The sequence below is a fragment of the Saccostrea cucullata genome, unplaced genomic scaffold (genome assembly GCF_032062105.1).
Source record: "Saccostrea cucullata isolate Sc308-1 unplaced genomic scaffold, CSIRO_AGI_Scuc_v1 ctg4337, whole genome shotgun sequence".
In the NCBI taxonomy this organism is placed as follows: Eukaryota; Metazoa; Mollusca; class Bivalvia; order Ostreida; family Ostreidae; genus Saccostrea; species Saccostrea cuccullata.
Window position 1 is genome coordinate 15001 of NW_026939901.1, and position 24735 is coordinate 39735.

General features: G+C 35.6%; 1 protein-coding gene and 1 pseudogene across 1 annotated transcript; one reads left to right on the forward strand and one right to left on the reverse strand.

Annotated features, from left to right (window-relative positions):
* LOC134254250 (epidermal growth factor receptor substrate 15-like 1) overlaps positions 1–24247 on the forward strand; it is a 36924-nt pseudogene extending 12677 nt beyond the window's left edge.
* Positions 5388–8208, reverse strand: LOC134254252 (uncharacterized). Its single transcript, XM_062736795.1, has 2 exons — positions 8134–8208; positions 5388–7892 (listed from the first exon to the last, which is right to left on the reverse strand). Exon 2 carries the CDS (start codon positions 7432–7434, stop codon positions 5824–5826), a length of 1611 nt encoding a protein of 536 aa, XP_062592779.1. The 5' UTR covers positions 7435–7892; positions 8134–8208; the 3' UTR covers positions 5388–5823.
* Positions 24248–24735: the final 488 nt, after the last annotated feature.

Below are 24735 nucleotides of genomic sequence, written 5' to 3' on the forward strand. Positions count from 1 at the left end.
AGGCAGCTGAGCGTTTGATTGAACGATTCTGACACAAGGATACATGAAATGTAAAAAACTACTTCGACTCTCACGTAGTAGTGAAATGGTTTGAGGAGTTACGTCCCGTTACTTGTTTATATTATAATAGCTAATCAATAAAAATATTGTAATTAATTGGTCAATTGACAAAAGAATTATACAAGTATCATTGATAAATGATGTTCTGTTAGAAAATAATAATAGTGTTGCCAAAAGAAAGGCAGTCTGTAGTATTTTATCAATATGATATCTGATAACTTATGATCATTGATTAAGTTGAGGTACAAGGGGGCAGTACAGCCAACTGGCTGGTGTCTTCACTTTGGTACAGAATCCATTTGGTGTAACGATCAAATCGGATTGTGCAAAGTTGCTGTAGTTAGTGACAAGTTAAAATATAGGTGTGTGACGTTAGCTATAGGTTTGTCATTAGGACAGAGAAGCTCTTACAAAGTTAAATCATACTGTGTAAGTATATTGTAGCCACTTGGCTAGAGTTATATAGGCAACTTGGTAAGCAGTAATACACCAGGCAGGTGTTAAGGCTAAATCAAGAGGCATCAGGCAGATAGATGTTGACTTATATAGTCAGTTATACGAGTATAGTGAGGCAATTATCAGATGGCACCAGGCAGGTGCCGGTATTAACTGAAGATATATAAATAATTATACAAGGCACTTAGGTCATTTGATTTAAAGACACCAGGCAGGTGTCATATTATTATCTGTATATATTGCATTCAATCATATCCCCAGTAAAACTCGGTAATCCGAGCACGGACCTACTGACCGCTCAGATCCGACACGTTACAGTAGTACGTTGCAATTGAGTTAATCTTAAAACTTAATTTCCGTTTCATTGCTTTAGTGTAACTGGGCTAGATACGATATGTATTGTGTATAATGTGTTACATATACTTTCTTCACGTCGAAATAAAATAAAGGCGTTAAGAATGTTTTATTTTTAAAATTTAATTGATGCTATCTTACCTATCTAATAGATCAGTCCAGAGAAAAGGCGCGAATATTTACTCGTGGCGTTTGGCGCGAAATTATGAATGCTTTTTATAATTCTTAGACAGACTGTTGCAAAAGTACCGTGGTATACACAAGTATATTTAGAGCAGTACTCTCAATAGCTTAATGGTAAGCGTGTTGGGGATATAAAAGTAAAAAAGAAAAAGCGCATTCACGTTGGCGACATGGTTTCAATCCTCCTTGTGACCAAAATTTTGAATCTCTTTTCAGCTCGATTTTACGTGGGTTTCTTTTCCTAAAACGGACGGAAGACCTCTCGTTGCTCGCAACGAGATCGTATCTAGTTATTATTATTATTTTTCTTCTTCCTGGGAAAATTTTGTCCACGAATGATCTAGTAAACTACACATCCGACTTAGGTAAAATGTTTTTAGGGTCAGTAGACATGTTGTGTAGATTTGCCGAATGAAGGTCATTTTGCGCGCACGTGCTTGCAAGAGCGTGCACGTGCAACACGAGAAATGACCAATATAATGTGTATTGCCGTAACTTTTTCAATTTTTAATGAAATGCGTTGAAACTCATAATATTAGTATATATTAGTAGCTTAGACAAGATGACATGGTCAGAATAGCAAGATCTCACGCGCATGCACGTGCGCTTCGCTCTGATTGGCTGAAACTAAAGTCTCAATATCTTTCTTGTTTTTTGTCATAATCCTTTGAAATTTTCAACATAGTCATATATAAGGGAGATCTACAGCATGATATATAAGAATTATCATGAAAGCACTTACATGCACGTGTGCTAGCAAGAGCGCGCACGTGCAACATGTGAAATTACCAATATGATGGATTAAGCCTTCACTTTTCTATTTCTTGATGGAATTTTTTGAAACTCACACTGCATGGATATATTAGTAGTATCAACAAGATGACATGGTCAAAATAGCAAAATCTGACGCGCATGCACGTGCGCTTCGCTCTGATTGGCTGAAACTAAAGTCTCAATATCTTTCTTGTTTTTTGTCATAATCCTTTGAAATTTTGAACATAGTCATGCATTATGAAGATCTACAGCATGATATATAAGAATTGTCATGAAAGCATGCGCATGCACGTGTGCTGCAATCTGATTGGCTGAAAATTTAAATGCCTATATCTCCTTTGTTTTTCGACGAAATGCTTTGAAATTTAAAATATAGTCATGCATTAGGATATCCTTCAATACGATAAAGATAAAAATTTATGAAATCACGCGCATGCATGTGTGCTGCAATCTGATTGGCTGAAACTTCAAATGGCTATAACTCCCTTGTTTTTCAACCAAACAGGATGGGATTTAGAGCATAGATAAATATAAGGGACTCCTACAATAAGGTGTAGTCATTATTCATGTGCGTGCACGTGAAATGAGTAAAATTAAAAATACACTCGAATGAGTATATTTTAAAATATTTTTGGATTAAATGCTTTGATATTAAGGATATCAAAATTTTAGATAGTGTAGACAAGATAATATGGTCGTTACACACATGAACACGCGTGCAATGCCTATTTTTAAATATATTTTGTATTTTTTCTGGGAAGACCTTCATTAAGTCTAAATTCCATAAAGTATTTCTTATTTAATAGAGATTACAGGGAATATGGCACCAAAAGGGAGTTGGGGAGCGTTTGGGGAACATCTGTAACGGTCCCCGTTACAATTAGCACTAGTTATTGTATAATTCCTCTGCTATCAGCTGACTACTAATTATTGTATAATTCCTCTGCTATCAGCCCCTAATTATTGTATTATTTGTCTGATATCAGCCCCTAATTATTTTAATTCCTCTACTAACAGCTGACCCTTCAGTGGGTAGTGAACCCTGTGGACAAGATGAAGTTTGACCAGATGTTTAAGGCGGCTGATGCAGACATGGATGGTTTTGTATCAGGGGAGGAAATCCGCAGTATATTTCTACAGAGTGGTCTCCCCAACACAACACTGGCACACATCTGGTGAGTGAGAGATGCTATTTGTCTGGGCTGGGTATCATTTGGGAATTGCAATATACTGCGATATTTTAAAATGTATTGTGATATGTAATGCATTTTTGAAATAACAGTTAAAATGCGCGTATCTTACTTTATAAACATCCATTCACAAGCAGAGTGTAACTCTAGATGATTCAAACTTTGATCTCTGGAAGTTCTTGATCGCTAAAAGTGAGTCTCTGGTTCCAAATTTTTTTCCTATATAACTTAGCAAATTTACTCTTGATCTCTGGAAAATCTTGATCCTTCAAAGTCAGAATGCAGTCCCGCTATGCATATTCTATTGGAAATTAGCCTAATAGTTAATGCTATGGATGACTTCGTTTATATTTTTATATTGTTTTCATTTGACGTATTTGTAGTACAATGTCCGTATTACAAAGAATAAATACTTGTAAATAAACATGAAATGACGATGTAGATTTTTTTACTTTACTCAGTTTAATATTCATCTAAAATGGAAAACATACCGTTGTTTTATAAAAACCACATGTAAAAGGTTAGTACTGCATGAAAATATTTCATCCAGTAAGACAAATTGTAAAATCAGTCAACAAATCTGGAAAATTCCAGACAAATGAAAACTCGAACTCTTGATCTCTCAGTTTTTTTTCCGTCCTTTGGACTTTGAGGCATTTATACTTCACATATGTATTGATTGTGACATAAATCTTTCAACTGATATAAATATTTCAGACCTTTTGACCTTGACCTTAGTGTTTTACCCACTTTTTGAAAAAGTTAACCTTGGTTATAACTTTTGAACAGGTAGCATTAGAGCTTTCATATACCGTACAACGGGTATTTTTTGTAGTTGGAAATTTTTGCGATTTAACCCCTAAAAGGTAGCAAATTAATCGTAGCGTTTTCAATTTCTGTGGTCACACTATATACCGCAAAAAATTGTTTATGGGTACAGTGTATAAGAACACTGCCATGCTTACGTTTTGTAAATTCATTCAGGCATATGAATGAAAGATGCATGAGAACAGGTATTAATTTATTAAACTTTATTAAACTACTAGCTTTCAATTAATCTTTTTAAAATTATGCCTAGTCCCACTTGAGAATAATTATTATTCAGATAACTCTCGAAACCTCGAAGTCCGCGGGACCGAGGAAAAACTTCGAGAGATCAAGAGTTCGAGTTTTCAAGATTCTGGATTTTTCCGGGTTTGTTGACAGGTTTAAAAATTAGTCATACCGGATGTAATGATTTTCATGCAGTTCTTACCTTTTACAAGTGGTTTTTACAAAACAACTATATGTTTTCAAATTTTAAGTGAATATTTATCAAATTGAGTAAAGTAAAAAATGTACTTCGTCAGTTCGTGTTTTTCATTTTTTTTATCATACAGATATCATTCTATACTCATTCGTAATATGAAAACGGCATAGACCATGTAGACCAGCGTTGCGTGGTACATGGCATTGTGACTTTTCCAAACATGTACATTGAATGAAATTCTGTATGTATTTGTACAAAAAAGTCGTCATATTGATAACGATGCTGTTTCTGAATTTTCATATTTCGTTAAACTTTTAAACTGATTCGAAATAAAATTTAATTAATTGTTTCGTCTCGTAATCTGCAATTACAATTACACTACGTTTCTGAATTATCGTTATGCAGACAATGATAATTATTTTGATAGCATATAGGCGCTATAAGATTAATTATAAATCAATTATCACCTTGAAGAATAAGTGTCACCTGTATAAACATCCCGTTTCACGAGACCTGCGTCTTCTGCCTGGGGTCATGAAATGTCCAGGTAAAGTTGCTTATTATGTAACTTTGTATACACAAGGCCACTTCGAGGTATTAGTCCACTCAAACAACAAATAAAATCTGTATTCTAATCAGACATTTATTTTATATGATCTACTAAAATAATTTTAATAAATAAATATATAGATAATGATAATTAATGCCCCCAAGCCATAATCTAAAAGACACCTAAATAACTGCAATCAAAACCAAATCGGAATTTTCATTTCAAGCTAAACAAACAGTTGCATAATCAACCACCCCAGATTCATACGTGTCATGTGCATTGCGGTGTTACTAATACTGTCAGTTGTCTGATTTGGAAAAAATTCATGAGACAATCAATCCATATGGTATACACAAGCAGTTATTTTAATTACGTTCTGAAGACAAAACACAAGATTGAAAAGTGGAAAGAAAGAAAAACTGCCACATTTTGTTTGCAACTATCGGAGTTTCAATGTCACCCAAATTTTCTCACTAACGAAGACACGTCCACACATGAGTCTGCAGACGCACCACTTATTAAACATGCATGCATAAAATACCTGAATAAATATGCATAAAATATAACATAAATGAGTAAATCCTTTGAGGCGTCCAAACAATTGCGCCAATCAAGAAACATATGACAAGTTAGTTAGAAAAATACAAATCTGGACTAAAATGCAAGATAATATAAAACCAAAAACCCCAAAAAGGAAAAAGGGTGGGTGGTGGGTTTTTTTCTTCAATGCACTGCCAGGCTAACAAAAATTGCGCAACAAAATCAAGGATTTTGATTGGATAACTCTGTCAAGCAAAATAAGGTGCTATTTCGCAATGAAAGGTTCTATGATAATTGCACTGCGATAAGGGCCCATATCCTGCAGACTGCGCAGGGATATGCAGAATTATCCTTAGGTGTAAAATAATTTAAAAAAAAAAAAGGAAAATTCTAAGGGGGATAGGGAATGACTCAGATTTTTTTCTCTGAATTGCTGAATTCTGACAGGTAACAATCTTGATTTATTATTATTGATTTCTGTTCATGAGTGCCATGATTTCTTGTATTCTCATCAATGTAGCAGTTTGGATGTTGTGGTATGGTATTTGTCTGAGAGATTGTTGATAGGAGTACAGAGCAGCTTGATGGTTCCCTGTCACCTGTTGACAGATCCCCAGAATCTGCCAGGAGATGTCTCTGAAACGTATATCTATATACTCCCCCTGATCATGTTGGACCAGGTCCTGTAGGTCATTAAGAGCTGATTGTGTTCTCACTGGGTCTACATGTCTGTAACACAAGACCTCTAACATGTGTATGAAAACATAGGATGGGATAATTAATCCAGGGGATCCACACTGTAATCCAGACTGTTGTTCTGGCACTAATTCATTGATGTAACAGACATGATTATCAAGTTCATTATCACATGTCACATCATGTCTCATATTTGTAGACCAGGACTGTCCCCCCAAGGACTGATGAAACATGTACCATACTGCATTGTAAGATGAATGGTGGATATACATTACGTATGGCTGTGCTAACTTCACCTTTGTCATTTCTAGAACTGATATAGCTTCTTTGTATCTAAGTGTATTGTAGTAAAACATTGCAATAAACAACATATCAGAAATACACCCAAACTTGGCTGCCAATTTCAGCATATAACTGGGTGTTTTATTAGCTATATACACCTGCTTGTTTACAACTGAGCTAGTACTTACCTCAAATGGTGCAAAAACGATTGGAGGCTTGTATAATATAAAAGCAGTGTTCGGGAGTACAATGGCTGTAACCCTCTTTAATAGGAGAACCTGGCACTGAGTCAGGGGTAAAACTATCACCTTATCTACAGCATTGAGGAACCTCATACAGGTGTGTAGGTCTGGTGTTGGTATTCTATATGAATACAATTCATTAAGTAGCTCTTTTTCAAACAAAACCTTGGAGATCAACCTGTGTTTATCTGTATCAATAGATTGTCTGGGATTTTGAAGGACAGTGATTACACAATTAGACCTGATAGATGGACAATGAAGCAGTGATGCTATACCCTTCTCATACAATTTATGAAGTCTAATGAATAATTTGTTTTGTGCTTCACCATGAGTATTACTCAGAAACATGTTGTTTTCTGGAATAAAGAAGTTTGGACATACCCCCTCATACACCCATTTAAGGATAAGTTTAAAACAGACCCAGAAACACTGAAGAAGATTTTGTGGATGCCATCGAGGTATTGTGTTTTGTTGAATCACCCAGAAAACTGCTGTCTTCATGTGATATGAACACAGTAATTTATCTCCTTCACTTAATTCTTCATTGATAGACTCTTTTAAAAACAGTTTTAGCAGGCCGTAGGTTAAGAATTGGCAGTGGTTCAATGAGTAGGCAAGTTTTTGTTCTGCTAAAGAGAAGGAAATTCTCCATTCTTTGTCTGCGTGTTTTCCGAGTTTGTGTCCTATTGCTACAAAGTGGCATCCACTTCCGACTATGTCATTAAGAATAAAAGACGGAGGCCATGAGTGACATCTGTCTATCCATTTGGAGGCAGGAGGAGGCCAAATATCACTGACAAAACATAGGGCAGCGTCAAACTCTACTAACCGCGTAAACACCACTACCACACGGACCATGTTCCTTTAAATTAGGCAAAACTGTTGAACATGTTATTTGTCTGTATATGGAACTGGATATATAGAATCTGTCATTTATTCTCACACATGCATTCTGTACACTTTGAATGTGCGTTGGTGTCAGTAATTCAAGTAAAACAAATCCTGGTGGGCTTTCAGAACAATCACAGAGAATCAGTGTTTTTCTACTTAAGTCATAATTCCGAACCTGGTCCCAGACTACATAGTGGTCATGTGGCCAAAACATTGCGTCCATATCTGACTTCTCTAGTCTGAATCCTTCTCTGCAACTGCCACTAGTCATCATCCTGTATTCTTTTCTTTTATTAATTACTAGATTCATCATAATTTCCGTGAACTCCCCCATCTGTCTCCTCATGATCACCGTCTCTGAGGACCCCAGTTTGTGATTCAGTTTCATAAACACAGACTCTGATAAATGCTGTATACCCATGTCCCTGCACAAAACATTCAAAATGAATATATAAATATGGTTAAAAAATAGTTTGTTATAAGAAAATTGTTTCTTTCACTATTAATCCAAAGTATTTTGATTTTAATTAAAGTCTTACAGGTCATTGTTTTTATTGTACAACACCTCAATAAATAGTAATCATATTAATAATGAAGAAATACATGCTTGTCTGTATTGATTAATATAAAGGTACATGTATGTAGAAGATGTATTTTTATACTTACAGCCATTTGTAGGACGACATTTTAACATTATAGTTCCTGTTGCTTTAATGACTATAATTAGAAGGGGAAAATTCCAAATGTTTACTTCCAGTTTCACAGAATATAATTAGAAGTGGAAAATCCCTTATGTTATTATCAATAAACCATAAACTGAAAACAGACTTACGTCAAAATTTCAAATTGACATAACTTTGGAAATAATTTCGATAATAAAATGAAATTTTCAACAAATGTTTGACTTGAAGTATTTTAAATAGTTGCATACTTATAAGCTAATACATCGAAAACAACTGAAGATATTAAAAATTAAAATTTTGACTTAAGTGTATTCTCAAAATATGGTTTTGGGGCCTGAACTCTCAAATGAAACTTTTTTATTGGAAATAAAAGCACTTAATTAGTCCTTTCTTTATACTGATGTTTAAAATGGAACATTGTCACTTCGTCAGTAAATAGGTATAGGGACAGGGCCATTTTGTGGAGTTAATGAACCTAGACCTTTCTGTTAAAGAAAAGCCTCCTTGATTTATAACGTAAATTTGTCCTTTAGGACTTTGTGTGAAACCAACAGTGTGGGGAAGATAAACATGGAACAGTTTGCCCTGGCCATGTACCTCGTACAACAGAAACTAAAGGGGGTGGATCCTCCAGCCACCCTCACCCCAGAGATGATGCCCCCCTCCATGCGATCCAAGGGTAGTGCTGACACCACACAGTTTGGGGTTACGGTGAGTATTGGTTTTGTTTAATATTTACATTTGAATTTTAAATGTTTTTTAAGTAAATCATCATAGGTTTAAAAATTGTAATATTTTTGCATTTTAAATGAAATGTCTTGCATTATTAACTCCTCACAAATCTGATTTTCATTATAAGGTGATAAAAATTTGCTGTTAATCTACAAGAAGTAATAATTTGGTGGTTGATTTTTACAGGATGGAGTCAATGCCGGACCCTATGGACATGTGGCTGATTCTTCAGCCATAAAAGAACTAGACATCATCTCCAAGGAAATTGAGGACATGAAAAGGTAGTTTTAATTTAGAACATTGCCAGAGAGCTACACTGATCCATAATTGTGAAAACTTTCAATTAATGGCAAAGCTATTTTGCTGGCTTTGGTTATGATTATTTCTTATATTATATGTTTTCCCCTGTTCAAAGTAAGGTATTTGTTAATTAACTTTACATTTTACTACTATTTCCGATGCTGGAAGAATTCTATCGGAGAGTGTTTCTATTATCAGAGAGAAGTTACAGTTGGAGAGAGACAATGTCCAGACAGAAGCAGACATTAAGATTTGTAATGGTGAGGTGGCCATGTTACAGAAAGAACTGGACGCCATTACAGCTACACTACAACAGCTAGAGAACCAGAAAGAACAGGCTCAGAAATGTCTGGACGAACTCGATGAAAAGGTAAAGCATTAAATAGAAGTAGGCTCAAAATGTCTGAATGAACTCATCAAAAAACGACCTAGTAGTATTTACTTTAAAATATTTTTTTTTCAGAAATCTGACCTTGAAAGTAATGTTCGTGATTTGAAGGACAAATGTGACACAGAACTAAAAAGTATTGAGGAGTTAAGGTCACAGATCAACAACAGGGAGCAGTCAGTGCAGGTAGAGTGTCAGATGAATATTCATCAGATTGATAGGGAGTAGTCATTGCAGTTATAATGTTTAGTGGTCACCAGGCTGAAACAAATCGGGGTAATTAATATTGATAACTGTAGATTGCTCATTTTACACGAGTATTAAATACTGTGAAAATGAGACCAAAAAGTCAAACCAGGGGCAATTGAATAAGTGATATGACATTTTTTACATTACTGGTACATTTTGAATTTCATTGATTCAAGTTGTTTTGTCATGTTCTTTTGTAATTTATAAAATTTCTTTTCTATTTAAATTTCTAGAACCAAGAGAAAGAGCTGGAGAAATTAAGATTGGACTAAATTCACTGAGGGAGGAAGAATCAAAGATGGAACAGCAAGTGGAGGGTGGAAAACAACAACTGGAGTTGCTGGTCAAATCACAAAATGATTTACAGCTTCAAATATCACAGGTTAGAGTCCAAGTGTCACAATTAGAATATTTATGATCTGCAATTGGATGTACACAAATTTTGCGACAGTTTTGAGAAATCGGTACATGAATGGGTGAAGAAATGAACCTTGATTGATTTCAGTAATGTTTATAACAATACAAAATTATTAACCACCCCCCCCCCCCCCACCACCAAAAAAAAAAAAAAACAAGTATTGAAAAAGAAAGAGAATATATGGATTCTTGAATATATCTGGCTTTATCTGTTTCACTTTTTAGCTCACCTGAGCCGAAGGCTCAAGTGAGCTTTTCTGATCAAAATTTGTCCGTTGTCTGTCGTTGTCGTCGTCGTTGTCGTTGTTGTCGTCGTAAACTTTTCACATTTTCATCTTCTTCTCAAGAACCACTGGGCCAATTTTAACCAAACTTGGTACAAAGTATCCTTGGGTGAAGGGGATTCAAGTTTGTTCAAATGAAGGGCCACGCCCATTTCCAAGGGGAGATAATCATGAATTCGTTAAAAATTATTGGCATTTTTAAAAAATCTTCTTCTCCAGAACCGCTGGGCCAGGAAAGATGAAACGCATGTGGAATCATCCTCAGGTAGTGAAGATTCAAGTTTGTTCAAATCATGACCCCCGGGGCTAGGGTGGGGCCAAAATGGCCGACCCAAGTTTTACATAGGAATATATAGGGAAAATCTTTAAAAATCTTCTTCTCCAGAACCACTGGGCCAGGAAAGATGAAATTCATGTGGAATCATCCTCAGGTAGTGCAGATTCAAGTTTGTTCAAATCATGACCCCCGGGGCTTGGGTGGGGCCAAAATGGCCAACCCATTTTTACATAGGAACATATAGGAAAAATCTTTTAAAATCTTCTTCTCCAGAACCACTAGGCCAGGAAAGATGAAACTCATGTGGAATCATCCTCAGGTAGTGTAGATTCAAGTTTGTTCAAATCATGACCCCTGGGGCTAGGGTGGGGCCAAAATGGCTGACCCAAGTTTTACATAGGAATATATAGGAAAAATCTTTTAAAAATCTTCTTCTCCAGAACAGCTGGGCCAGGAAAGATGAAAGTCATTTGGAATCATCCTCAGGTAGTGTAGATTCAAGTTTGTTCAAATCATGACCCCCGGGGCTAGGGTTGGGCCAAAATGGCCGACCCAAGTTTTACATAGGAATATACAGGAAAAATCTTTAAAAATCTTCTTCTCCAGAACCACTGGGCCATGAAAGATGAAACTCATGTGGAATCATCCTCAGGTAGTGTAGATTCAAGTTTGTTCAAATCATGACCCCTGGGGCTTGGGTGGGGCCAAAATGGCTGACCCAAGTTTTACATAGGAATATACAGGAAAAATCTTTAAAAATCTTCTTCTCCAGAACCACTGGGCCATGAAAGATGAAACTCATGTGGAATCATCCTCAGGTAGTGTAGATTCAAGTTTGTTCAAATCATGACCCCCGGGGCTAGGGTGGGGCCAAAATGGCCGACCTAAGTTTTACATAGGGATATATAGGGAAACCTTTTAAAATCTTCTTTTCAAGTACTTCAAAGCAATGATTAGTGATATTTATATGGAATCATCCTCAGGCAGTGTAGATTCTAGTTTGTTCAAATGATGAATGCCTGGAGGGGGGGGGTGAGTAAATTCAAGCCCGATGTGCTCAGGTGAGCGCTGTGGCCCCTGGGCCTCTTGTTCTTATTTTCAAGATGTTCCACTTTTGCGTGAAGTGTATAAATTTAGCGATTCGATTAAATTTTGAAAAATCAGTCAAAGGAAAGGGAAAAAAATTTTAAAATCAATGGACAGTTTTAGAAATACTAATTTTGATCAAGTTACTGACACTCAACTTGTGACTCAAGTTACTGTTGCTGGACATAGAAAAATGAATATTGTAATTTACTGTATACAGGGAAAATTTCGCCCCTGTTTTATTTTCGCCCTACTATCACTTGGCGAATTTAAAAAGGGGCGAATTCAAAGAATACAGTATAATTTCATAAACAAAACTATGACTGGGTGAAAACGAGGCAAAACTGTTTGCAAGTGTGAAAGGGTGAAAATATAACGGGACGAAAATTACCCTGTATACTGTATATTTTTTAGCTCACCTGAGCCGAAGGCTCAAGTGAGCTTTTCTGATCACAATTTGTCCGTCGTCCGTCCGTCCGTCTGTCCGTCTGTCTGTCTGTCCGTCCGTCTGTAAACTTTTCACATTTTTGACTTCTTCTCAAGAACCACTAGGCCAATTTTGACAAAACTTGGTACAAAACATCCTTGGGTGAAGGGGAATTTAAATTGTTAAATTGAAGGGCCAAGTCTTCTCCCAAGGGGAGATAATCAAGAAAAGACAAAAATAGGGTGGGGTCATTAAAAAATCTTCTTCTCAAGAACCACAGGGCCAGTAAAGCTGAAACTTATATGGAAGCATCCTGGGATAGTGTAGATTCTAAATTGTTCAAATCGTGACCCCCGGGGGTAGGGCGGGGCCACAATAGGGAATCAATGTTTTACATAGAAAAATATAGGCAAAATCTTTAAAAATCTTCTTCTCAAGAACCACTGGGCCAGTAAAGCTGAAACTTATTTGGAAACATCCTGGGATAGTGTAGATTCTAAATTGTTCAAATCATGACCCCCGGGGGTAGGGCGGGGCCACAATAGGGAATCAATGTTTTACATAGAAATATATAGAAAAAATCTTTTTCTCAAGAACCACTGAGCCAGAAAAGCTGAAACTTATATGGAAGCATCCTGGGATAGTGTAGATTCTAAATTGTACAAATCATGACCCCCGGGGGTAGGGCGGGGCCACAAAAGGGAATCAATGTTTTACATAGAAATATATAGAAAAAATCTTTTAAAATCTTCTTCTCAAGAACCACTGAGCCAGAAAAGCTGAAACTTATGTGGAAGCATGCTTTTTTAGTGTAGATTCTAAATTGTTCAACTCATGAACCCCAGGGGTTGGGCGGGGCCACAATAGGGAATCCAAGTTTTACATAGAAATATATAGAATAAATCTTTGAAAATCTCCTTCTCAAGAATTACTGGGTCAGAAAAGCTGAAACTTATGTGGAAGCATCCTAGGGTAGTGTAGATTCTAAATTGTTCAAATCATGACATCCAGGGTTGGGCGGGGCCACAATAAGGAATCAATGTTTTACATAGAAATATATAGAAAAAATCTTTGAAAATCTTCTTCTCTAGAACCACTGGGTCAGAAAATCTGAAACTTATGTGGAAGCATACTGGGATAGTGTAGAATTTAAATTGTTAAAATTATGATCATTGGGGTAGGGTTGGGTCACAATATGTATTACAAGGGGGAAACCTGGTAAAGAACGAAATGGCCAAAGCTTCTCAGGTGAGCGATGTGGCCCATGGGCCTCTTGTTTTATTTTAGCATCGTCAGAGAGTACAGCATTTGAATGATCAGGAGAGAGGGTTAAAACACAGCATAGCCAGTTATGGCAGTGTTAACAGTGAGGTGTCTAATATCTTCTCCAATCAACTACAGGATGATCTTAGTACTAGGGCAACTGTAAGTACTAGTGCAACATTAAGTACTAATACATTGTACAAGATCTCAGTACTAGGGCTACTGTAAGTAGGTCTACAGTGAGAACTAATACATTGAATGATCTGAGTTACATTAAATGTGATTTGATTTCAGTATGGAAGTCCATTCAGTACCACCAGTTACTTTATCATTATAAGTGTATTAACTGTGATATGATTTCAGTATGGAAGTCCATTCAGTACCACCAGTTACTTTATCATTATAAGTGTATTAACTGTGATATGATTTCAGTATGGAAGCCCAGTCAGTACCATCAGTAACTTTATCATTATAAGTGTATTAACTATGATATGATTTCAGTATGGAAGCCCAGTCAGTACCATCAGTAACTTTATCATTATAAGTATATTAACTGTGATATGATTTCAGTATGGAAGCCCAGTCAGTACTATCAGAAACTTCATCATTATAAGTGCATTAACTGTGATATGATTTCAGTATGGAAGCCCAGTCAGTACCATAAGTAATTTCAGTGTAGGGTCAGCCTTGGACGATTTTAAGGAGGATCCCTTTAAGAGTAAGGACGTATTTGGAGGCGACACGGGTGGAGGAGGATCTGACCCATTTCAGAGTGACGACCCATTTAAAGAAGGTACATTTATCTGTATACTATAGATGACCCATTTAAAGAAGGTACATTTATCTGTATACTATAGATGACCCATTTAAAGAAGGTACATTTATCTGTATACTATAGACGACCCATTTAAAGAAGGTACATTTATCTGTATACTATAGACGACCCATTTAAAGAAGGTACATTTATCTGTATACTAAAGACGACCCATTTAAAGAAGGTACATTTATCTGTATACTAAAGACGACCCATTTAAAGAAGGTACATTTATCTGTATACTAAAGATGACCCATTTAAAGAAGGTACATTTATCTGTATACTAAAGATGACCCATTTAAAGAAGGTACATTTATCTGTATACTATAGACGACCCATTTAAAGAAGGTCCATTTATCTGTATACTATAGGCGACCCATTTAAAGAAGGTACATTTATCTGTATACTATGGACGACCCATTTAAAGAAGGTACATTTATCTGTATACTATAGACGACCCATTTAAAGAAGGTACATTTATCTGTATACTATAGACGACCCATTTAAAGAAGGTACATTTATCTGTATACTAAGGATGACCCATTTAAAGAAGGTACATTTATCTGTATACTAAAGATGACCCATTTAAAGAAGGTACATTTATCTTATACTATAGACGACCCATTTAAAGAAGGTACATTTATCTGTATACTATAGACGACCCATTTAAAGAAGGTACATTTATCTGTATACTAAAGATGACCCATTTAAAGAAGGTACATTTATCTGTATACTAAAGATGACCCATTTAAAGAAGGTAAATTTAATTGTATACTATAGACGACCCATTTAAAGAAGGTCCATTTATCTGTATACTATAGACGACCCATTTAAAGAAGGTACATTTATCTGTATAATATAGACGACCCATTTAAAGAGGGTACATTTATCTGTATACTATAGATGACCCATTTAAAGAAGGTACATTTATCTGTATACTATAGACGACCCATTTAAAGAAGGTACATTTATCTGTATACTATAGACGACCCATTTAAAGAAGGTACATTTATCTGTATAATATAGACGACCCATTTAAAGAGGGTACATTTATCTGTATACTATAGATGACCCATTTAAAGAAGGTACATTTATCTGTATACTATAGACGACCCATTTAAAGAAGGTACATTTATCTGTATAATATAGACGACCCATTTAAAGAAGGTACATTTATCTGTATAATATAGACGACCCATTTAAAGAGGGTACATTTATCTGTATACTATAGATGACCCATTTAAAGAAGGTACATTTATCTGTATACTATAGACGACCCATTTAAAGAAGGTACATTTATCTGTATACTATAGATGACCCATTTAAAGAAGGTACATTTAACTGTATACTATAGACGACCCATTTAAAGAAGGTACATTTATCTGTATAATAAAGATGACCCATTTAAAGAAGGTACATTTATCTGTATACTATAGACGACCCATTTAAAGAAGGTACATTTATCTGTATAATAAAGATGACCCATTTAAAGAAGGTACATTTATCTGTATACTAAAGATGACCCATTTAAAGAAGGTACATTTATCTGTATACTAAAGATGACCCATTTAAAGAAGGTACATTTATCTGTATACTATAGATGACCCATTTAAAGAAGGTACATTTATCTGTATACTAAAGATGACCCATTTAAAGAAGGTACATTTATCTGTATACTAAAGATGACCCATTTAAAGAAGGTACATTTATCTGTATACTAAAGATGACCCATTTAAAGAAGGTACATTTATCTGTATAGTATAGACAACCCATTTTAATAAAGAAGGTACATTTATCTGAATACTATAGATGACCCATTTAAAGAAGGTACATTTATGTGTATACTTTTAAGATGACCCATTTAAAGAATGTACATTCATCTGTAAACTATAGCAGGTCATACTTCATAGTTTTGAAAAAGTCATATTGAGGCACATGGCCAACATACCTTTCCAACTGAATTTTGCCAAAACCAAGTTTTCAATAAATGCTATTGTTTTAAAAAGTAAAATATACAATAAATATTTGAATGTCAAGAAAGTAAATTTCCTGAACCCAAAACCTAAGTTCCATCACAAGATACATGTTTTAATTCTTGTGTTGTAGGTGGGGATCCCTTCAAGTCCTCGTTTGGTTCTGATCCATTCTCCTCTGATGATCCGTTTAAATCCTCTGACACATTCGAGAGTTCCTCTAAGTCTGGGAAGGTCAGTACTTTCACTTTCACTTTATCACAAACCTCCAGATACAGGCAAATAAAGGTCTGACTCTGGGGGCTGTAAAATTAAAATGAGCACAATTTTGATCATTTGTCTCACTTTACGCCGGAGCCTGTATGTTGTTTTCCCTCTTTTCTTCTTCCTTTACAGGAATTTTATTCATAAAAAACATTACACATAATCATATGGGTAGCAGGTATCAAAGTAGAAAAAAATATTTAATTGAGCCAACTCATTTACCTATTCATAAATTTATTTGAAAAAAGGGGACAAACATTTATTGATAAGATTTATATCAAGTGCCATCATTGAAATTTTGACATAAGTTATTTGTTTTGTAGGAGGATCCATTTAATAGCGTGGACCCGTTTGCATCATTTGGGGGTACAGATAATTCCAAACTAGATGCTTTTGATCCTTTTGGGAAAGGAGGATCCAGCTCAAAACCAAGTGTAAGAAACACAGCCTATATTATCTTTGTGTTCATTTCATTGGCAAGGCAATGAAAAACAAAGGATATTAGTACAAATAAATAGTTTTATAAAGTGCTGATAAAAACTTCATTTTTAGCTCTTCTGAGCCAAAGGCTCAAAGAGCTAATGCTATGGCCATTTGTGCGGTGTGCGGTGTGCGTTAACTTTTTAGAATATGGGCCATAACTCAAGAACCCTTTGGCCAATCAGTACCAAAGAACCACGTACTCTAACTCTTGATTCCCGCCTACATTTTGCACCCTTTAAATTCAATTTTAATGACAATTTGGCCATTAAATCTTGGTTTAATACAAAGAACAGTTCTATGGTAATTGATTAATCATTTTAATTCCAGTTCTAAATAGTAAATTATCATTAATTTCAGCTCTCAAAAAAGGGGGGTAGACGATATTTTCTAGTGAAATCGAACTTTCAAGAATCACTGTATTTTGAAATAGTCTTAAATATGATTAAATGTATTTCATATCTTTTCTTATGCTTTACACAAATAAATAAAACATATATAAATTATTAAAATATAATTATTTAGTTGTAAATAGCTTTAGAATTGGTGAAAAATCAACATTTTTTCGTTTTTTTTTATAAACATATGTTCCCCCCCGTGAAACACAAAAAGCTTTGGCATAAATTTGTAAAATGACAGTCTATAGTACCTGTAAAAAGGAATTTTTGTTTCATGGGGGGGAAAAGATATTTTAAAAATATTTTCCGTTTTCCATTGATTTCTATAGTGAAATATTCAAGTTTTACCATAATTATAGAGTTATCTTTCTTTGGTATCCCGAAAAAGTCACGTTTTATGAAAATTCATATCAATATCTATAAAAATTCTGAAAATCATTCAAATATATTAACTTTTGAAAATTAACTTAGAGCTAGGCGGGAGAACAATACTATCGTTCGTGGTTCTTTGACACAGGGTATCCTTGGCCCAAGGGCTACCATTTATACTAAAATAAGGGTTGGGACCCTAAAACAAGGGGAGATAATCAGGAAAACAAAACCAAAAGTACTAGTTGCTAAAAAATCTTCTTCTCCAGAACCACCAGGCAGATTTTCACCAAACTTACATACAAGGATCAGGATATGTTGAAGATTAAAAATTGTTCAAGGCATGACCCTGGGGCAAAGGGCGTGGCCTCAAGGTCACTTTGAAGTTGACCTAAATTTACAATTAATAAAAATGTTTATATTTTGCTTACTATAAGGGCTAGGATCATCAAATCTTGTAAGTTGATGCATCTTAGGACTTCACATCATGTTAACTCAAAAGTAGGTCACCGTGACCTACTTTTTAGCTCACCTGAGCCGAAGGCTCAAGTGAGCTTTTCTGATCACATTTTGTCCGCCGTCCGTCCGTCTGTCTGTCCGTCTGTCCGTCTGTCTGTCTGTCCGTCCGTAAACTTTTCACATTTTCGACTTCTTCTCAAGAACCACTGGGCCAATTTTGACCAAACTTGGTACAAAGCATCTTTGGGTAAAGGGGAATTTAAATTGTCAAAATGAAGGGACATATCCCCTCACAAGGGGAGATAATCAAGAAAAGACAAAAATAGGTTGGGGTCATTAAAAAATCTTCTTCTCAAGAACCACTGGGCCAGAAAAGCTGAAACTTATCTGGAAGCATACTGGTATAGTGTAGATTCTAAATTGTTCAAATCATGACCCCTGGGGGAAGGGCGGGGCCACAATGGGGAATCAAAGTTTTATATAAAAAAATATAGGAAAAATCTTTGAAAATCTTCTTCTCAAGAACCACTGGGCCAGAAAAGCTGAAACTTATGTGGAAGCATCCTGGTATAGTGTAGATTCTAAATTGTTCAGATCATGACCCCCGGGGGAAGGGCGGGGCCACAATAGGGAATCAAAGTTTTATATAGAAATATATAGGAAAAATCTTTGAAAATCTTCTTCTCAAGAACCACTGGGCCAGAAAAGCTGAAACTTATGTGGAGGCATCCTGGTATAGTGTAGATTCTAAATTGTTCAAATCATGACCCCCGGGGGAAGGGCGGGGCCACAATGGGGAATCAAAGTTTTACATAGAAATACATAGGAATAATCTTTGAAAATCTTTTTCTCAAGAACCACTGGGCCAGAAAAGCTGAAACTTATGTGGAGGCATCCTGGTATAGTGTAGATTCTAAATTGTTCAAATCATGACCCCCGGGGGAAGGGCGGGGCCACAATTGGGAATCAAAGTTTTATATAGAAATATATTGGAAAAATCTTTGAAAATCTTCTTCTCAAGAACCATTGGGTCAGAAAAGCTGAAACTTATATGGAAGCATCCTGGTATAGTGTAGATTCTAAATTGTTCAAATCATGACCCCCGGGCGAAGGGCGGGGCCACAATGGGGAATCAAAGTTTTATATAAAAATATATAGGAAAAATCTTTGAAAATCTTCTTCTCAAGAACCACTGGGCCAGAAAAGCTGAAACTTATGTGGAGGCATACTGGTATAGTGTAGATTCTAAATTGTTCAAATCATGACCCCCGGGGGAAGGGCGGGGCCACAATGGGGAATCAAAGTTTTATATAGAAATATATTGGAAAAATCTTTGAAAATTTTCTTCTCAAGAACCATTGGGTCAGAAAAGCTGAAACTTATATGGAAGCATCCTGGTATAGTGTAGATTCTAAATTGTTCAAATCATGACCCCTGGGGGAAGGGTGGGGCCACAATGGGGAATCAAAGTTTTATATGAAAATATATAGGAAAAATCTTTGAAAATCTTCTTCTCAAGAACCACTGGGCCAGAAAAGTTGAAACTTATATGGAAGCATCCTGGTATAGTGTAGATTCTAAATTGTTAAAATCATGACCCCCGGGGGAAGGGCGGGGCCACAATGGGGAATCAAAGTTTTATATAAAAATATATAGGAAAAATCTTTGAAAATCTTCTTCTCAAGACCCACTGGGCCAGAAAAGCTGAAACTTATGTGGAAGCATCCTGGTATAGTGTAGATTCTAAATTGTTCAAATCATGACCCCAGGGGGAAGGGCGGGGCCACAATGGGGAATCAAAGTTTTACATAGAAATACATTGGAAAAATTTTGAAAATCTTCTTCTCCAGAACCACGTGGCCAGAAAAGCTAAAACTTATATGGAAGCATCCTGGTATAGTGTAGATTCTAAATTGATCAATTCATGACCCCTGGGGAGGGGCGGGGCTACAATGGGGAATCACAGTTTTATATAGAAATATATAGGAAAAATCTGAAAATCTTCTTCTCAAGAACCACTGGGCCAGAAAAGCTGAAACTTATGTGGAAGCATTCTGGGGTAGTGTAAATTCTAAATTGTAGGAATCATGACCCCCGGGGGAAGGGCTGGGTCATTATAGGGAATCAAAGTTTTACATAGAAATATATAGGAAAAATCTTTGAAGAACCACTAGGCCAGAAAAGCTGAAACTTATGTGGAAGCATCCTGGTATAATGTTGATTCTAAATTGTTCAAATCATGACCCCCGGGGGAAGGGCGGGGCCACAATGGGGAATCAAAGTTTTACATAGAAATATATTGGAAAAATCTTTGAAATCTTCTTCTCCAGAACTTGGCCAGAAAAGCTGAAACTTATGTGGAAGCATCCTGGTATAGTGTAGATTCTAAATTTTTCAAATCATGGACCCTGGGGGTAGGGCGGGGCCACAATGGGGAATCACAGTTTTATATAGAAATATATAGGAAAAATCTGAAAATCTTCTTCTCAAGAACCACTGGGCCAGAAAAGCTGAAACTTATGTGGAAGCATTCTGGGGTAGTGTAAATTCTAAATTGTAGGAATCATGACCCACGGGGGAAGGGCTGGGTCATTATAGGGAATCAAAGTTTTACATAGAAATATATAGGAAAAATCTTTGAAAATCTTCTTCTAAGGGACCACTGGGCCAAAAAAGCTGAAACATATGTGCCAATGGAAGGATCATGGGGTAGTGTAGATTTCAAAATGTTTATATTATGATCAGTGGGATAATGTGGGGATGCATTTTGTATAACAAGGGTGAAATCTGGTAAAGAACAGAATGGTCAAAGCTTCTCAGGTGAGCGATGTGGCCCATGGGCCTCTTGTTTAATTTTATGGGCATTTGTTTTCAAATTGATTTGAAGGCATATTATGGACACTTTAAGGCCTATGATCATGAAACTTAGTCAGTTGATGCATCTTGGGTCCTTGAACAATGTCAACCCAAAAGTAGGTCACCGTGACCTACTTTTTGAACTTGATGACTTAACCTTTTTAATACATTTAATTCCATTATTTCAGGCACTGAAAGGGTTAAAATCATCAAATCTTGTAGGTTGGTGCTTCTTGGGACCTTAAAACATATTTAAGAAAAAGTAGGTCACTGTGACCTACTTTTAGAATTTTGCAGGCATATGTTTTCAAATTGTTTAAAAGGCATTTTTTGATTACCTTCAGACCTACAATCATCAAACTTGGTCAGGAGATGCATCTTGGGACTCTGAAAAATGTCGACCAAAATGTAGGTCACGGTGACCTACTTTCGACATTTTATGGCTATATTTAAGTATCTTAGGTATTTATTGGCTTAGAATCATCAAACTTTGTGAGTTGATGCATCTTGGGTTTTCGGAGAGTGACTACCAAAAATTAGGTCACCGTGACCTACTTTTGACATTTTATGGCTATATTTAAGTATCTCCGGTACTTATTGGCTTAGAATCATCAAACTTTCTGAGTTGATGCATCTTGGGTTTTCGGAGAGTGACAACCAAAAATTAGGTCATGGTGACCTACTTTCGACATTTTTTGGCTATATTAAAGTATCTCCGGTATTTATTGGCTTAGAATCATCAAACTTTGTGAGTTGATGCATCTTGGGTTTAAGGAGAGTGACGACCAAAAATTAGGTCAAGGTGACCTACTTTTGACCTTTTATGGCTATATTCAAGTATTTTCCTGTACAAATTGGCTTAGAATCATAAAACTTTGTTAGTGGATGCATCTTGGGTTTTTGGAGAGTGACGACCAAAAATTAGGTCACGGTGACCTACTTTCGACATTTTTTGGCTATATTTAAGTATCTTAGGTATTTATTGGCTTAGAATCATCAAACTTTGTGAGTTGATGCATCTTGGGTTTTAGGAGAGTGACGACCAGAAATTAGGTCATGGTGACCTACTTTTGACCTTTTATGGCTATATTCAAGTATTTCCTGTACAAATTGGCTTAGAATCATCAAACTTTGTCAGTTGATGCATCTTGGGTTTTCGGAGAATGTCAACTAAAAAGTAGGTCACAGTGACCTACTTTCAACATTTTATGGCTATATTTAAGTATCTTTGGTATTTATTGGCTTAGAATAATCAAACTGTGTAAGTTGATGCATTTTGGGTTTTCCAAGAATGTAGACCAAGAAATAGTCCTTATTGGCTAAAAATCATCAAATTTTGTCAGGTGGTGCAACTTTGGTCTTAGGATACTTAGGGTTAGAGGCTTCAAATACAAGTGATAGGTTGTACAATTTATCAGAAGAGCGATTCAAGGCCCTTGGGCCTCTTGTTGTGAGGTGAGTTATGACGGTTTTTTTTCTTCAGAAGCCAGACAATCTATTTGGTGGTGACCCTTTTGCACCAAAATCTCCTTCTCGACCTCCTCTGGGACCCAAGTCTCCAGCCCCAGCTTTGCCTCCCAAACAGAAGAAACAGCCTCCTCCAAGACCCGCCCCTCCCAAAAACAGACCCACCCCTAGTCCCAGTCAACAGCTGGGGGGATTTGACAGTGATCCATTTGCAGGTATGTTTTGTTTGGACATAAAGCCTCAACTTTTTAATGTTATGTATAATAGTACCTGAATCATAAAGTTACATGTATTAATGAAGTTTGCAGAGTAGATAGATCCATGTCCTGTTGTTTAGGCTATCACTTGGTTATAAAGATACTTTAAAACATGAAGATTAATACATTAAGTGACGTTAAAGTCCTCTGCTTTTACATTAGTAATGAGTTATCTCAGATAATCACAATAATTTATATATCTAAAAGTGTTATCTAAGTGGATCCAAGATACAAATTCTGCTGCGATTTAAATTAATCTCTTATTAATACAAAATATACTGAGTTTTGTGGGAATCTAGTTCAATATCAAGCTTAGAATATGTCTGAACCGTGTTTATTTTTCTGTGACAAAATTAACTGAGTTCTGTGAGAATCTAGTTTGATATAAAGATAATTATTTATCTGAACCTTGTTTATTTTCCTGTGACAGGTAATGACCCTTTCTCCAGCTCCACAGGAAGTAATGCTGCAGCCTTAGAGGATGCTTTTGCCAACTTTGCAGACTTTAGTCCAAGCAAGGTATCAACAGATTTTAGTCTAATTTTTAGAAAGAAAATTAGATTAAAACAAATGTCAGTTTTTTCGATGTTAGAATAGTGCTTTACCTTATTTTTTATGTCTAACCTTGTTTTAATGTAAAAAAAAAAATGTTAATTTATCTAATATTTCTGTAACATCTAACCTGGTTAATTTTTTGTCTGACCTGGTTAATTTATATGTGTGACCTAGTAATTTTTTATGTGTAATGTATTTTATTTTTTGTCTGATCTTGTTGCAGTTTGATGATAAAGGAGCCTGGAGTTGAGAAGTCTAAAGTTAAAAGACAATGTTTACATGAGGGACCACGAGATCGGGATGATGACAAAGATTGAGGGGTGTTCACACTTAGGGGCGTGGTTTTGAGTGCTACATGATTATTTCTTCCTGTGACATCACAACAAACCTTCACAACTGTTGTAAACTTCTCTCACTGATTGATATGGAATTTAAACTGCTGATGGATAATCTGTTAACACTAGGATGATTATTATCAACTTTAGGACATGTATTAGTTCCTAAGGTATAGATAAGTAGAGGAGAAAACATGAAGAGAAATACGAGTTACATTCCTTGTTGTTTTTGTGAAGATGTCAGCCACTGTTGTGTAATAAAGCAACAAAAACCTTGTAAAGTGCAATATTCTAGTGATATGTTAGAAATATTATTGTATTTATTTTTAGAAAAAGAATATAAGCTAGTATAACTTAGGTTTGTATTGGCGTGCGATGAAGTTTTCTGATTTTACACCAGTCACAGATAAATCACAAACTCATCATTCTTGTGCAATCATAGTTTTATATCAAAGGATTTTAGTTTTACATGTATGTATAGTTATTCATATATGAAATCTTCAATGTCAATAAAATGTGCCAATCATTTTAATCATTTCATCTTCATCAATTTTTATTGATTACAAAAAAGGAAGCTTTGAATAAAATAAAAAGATAAGAAATAGTGATCTGTGACATCAATCCTGTAAACTATTCAAATCAAAAACAACAAATACTGATCTGTGACATCAATCCTGTAAACTATACAAATGATAGATATCAGATATCAAAAAGTAGTCCGTGACATCAATCCTGTAAACTATACAAATCAAAGATAACAACTATAATTCTCTGCTATCATCTGGTCCCTAATTATTTTATAATGTCTCTGCTATCAGCTGACCACTAATTATTGTATGAAACATATGGATTCAAGATCAAAAGTTGATAAAACAATAAAGAATAGGAGCAGAATAAACATGAACCTTGAAAACATAAGAGATGGAAACAGGTGC

What these genes read in the sequence shown, in the direction of transcription:
- LOC134254252 (XM_062736795.1), bottom strand. Translation starts at nt 7,434, where the DNA reads ATGGTCCGTGTGGTAGTGGTGTTTACGCGGTTAGTAGAGTTTGACGCT.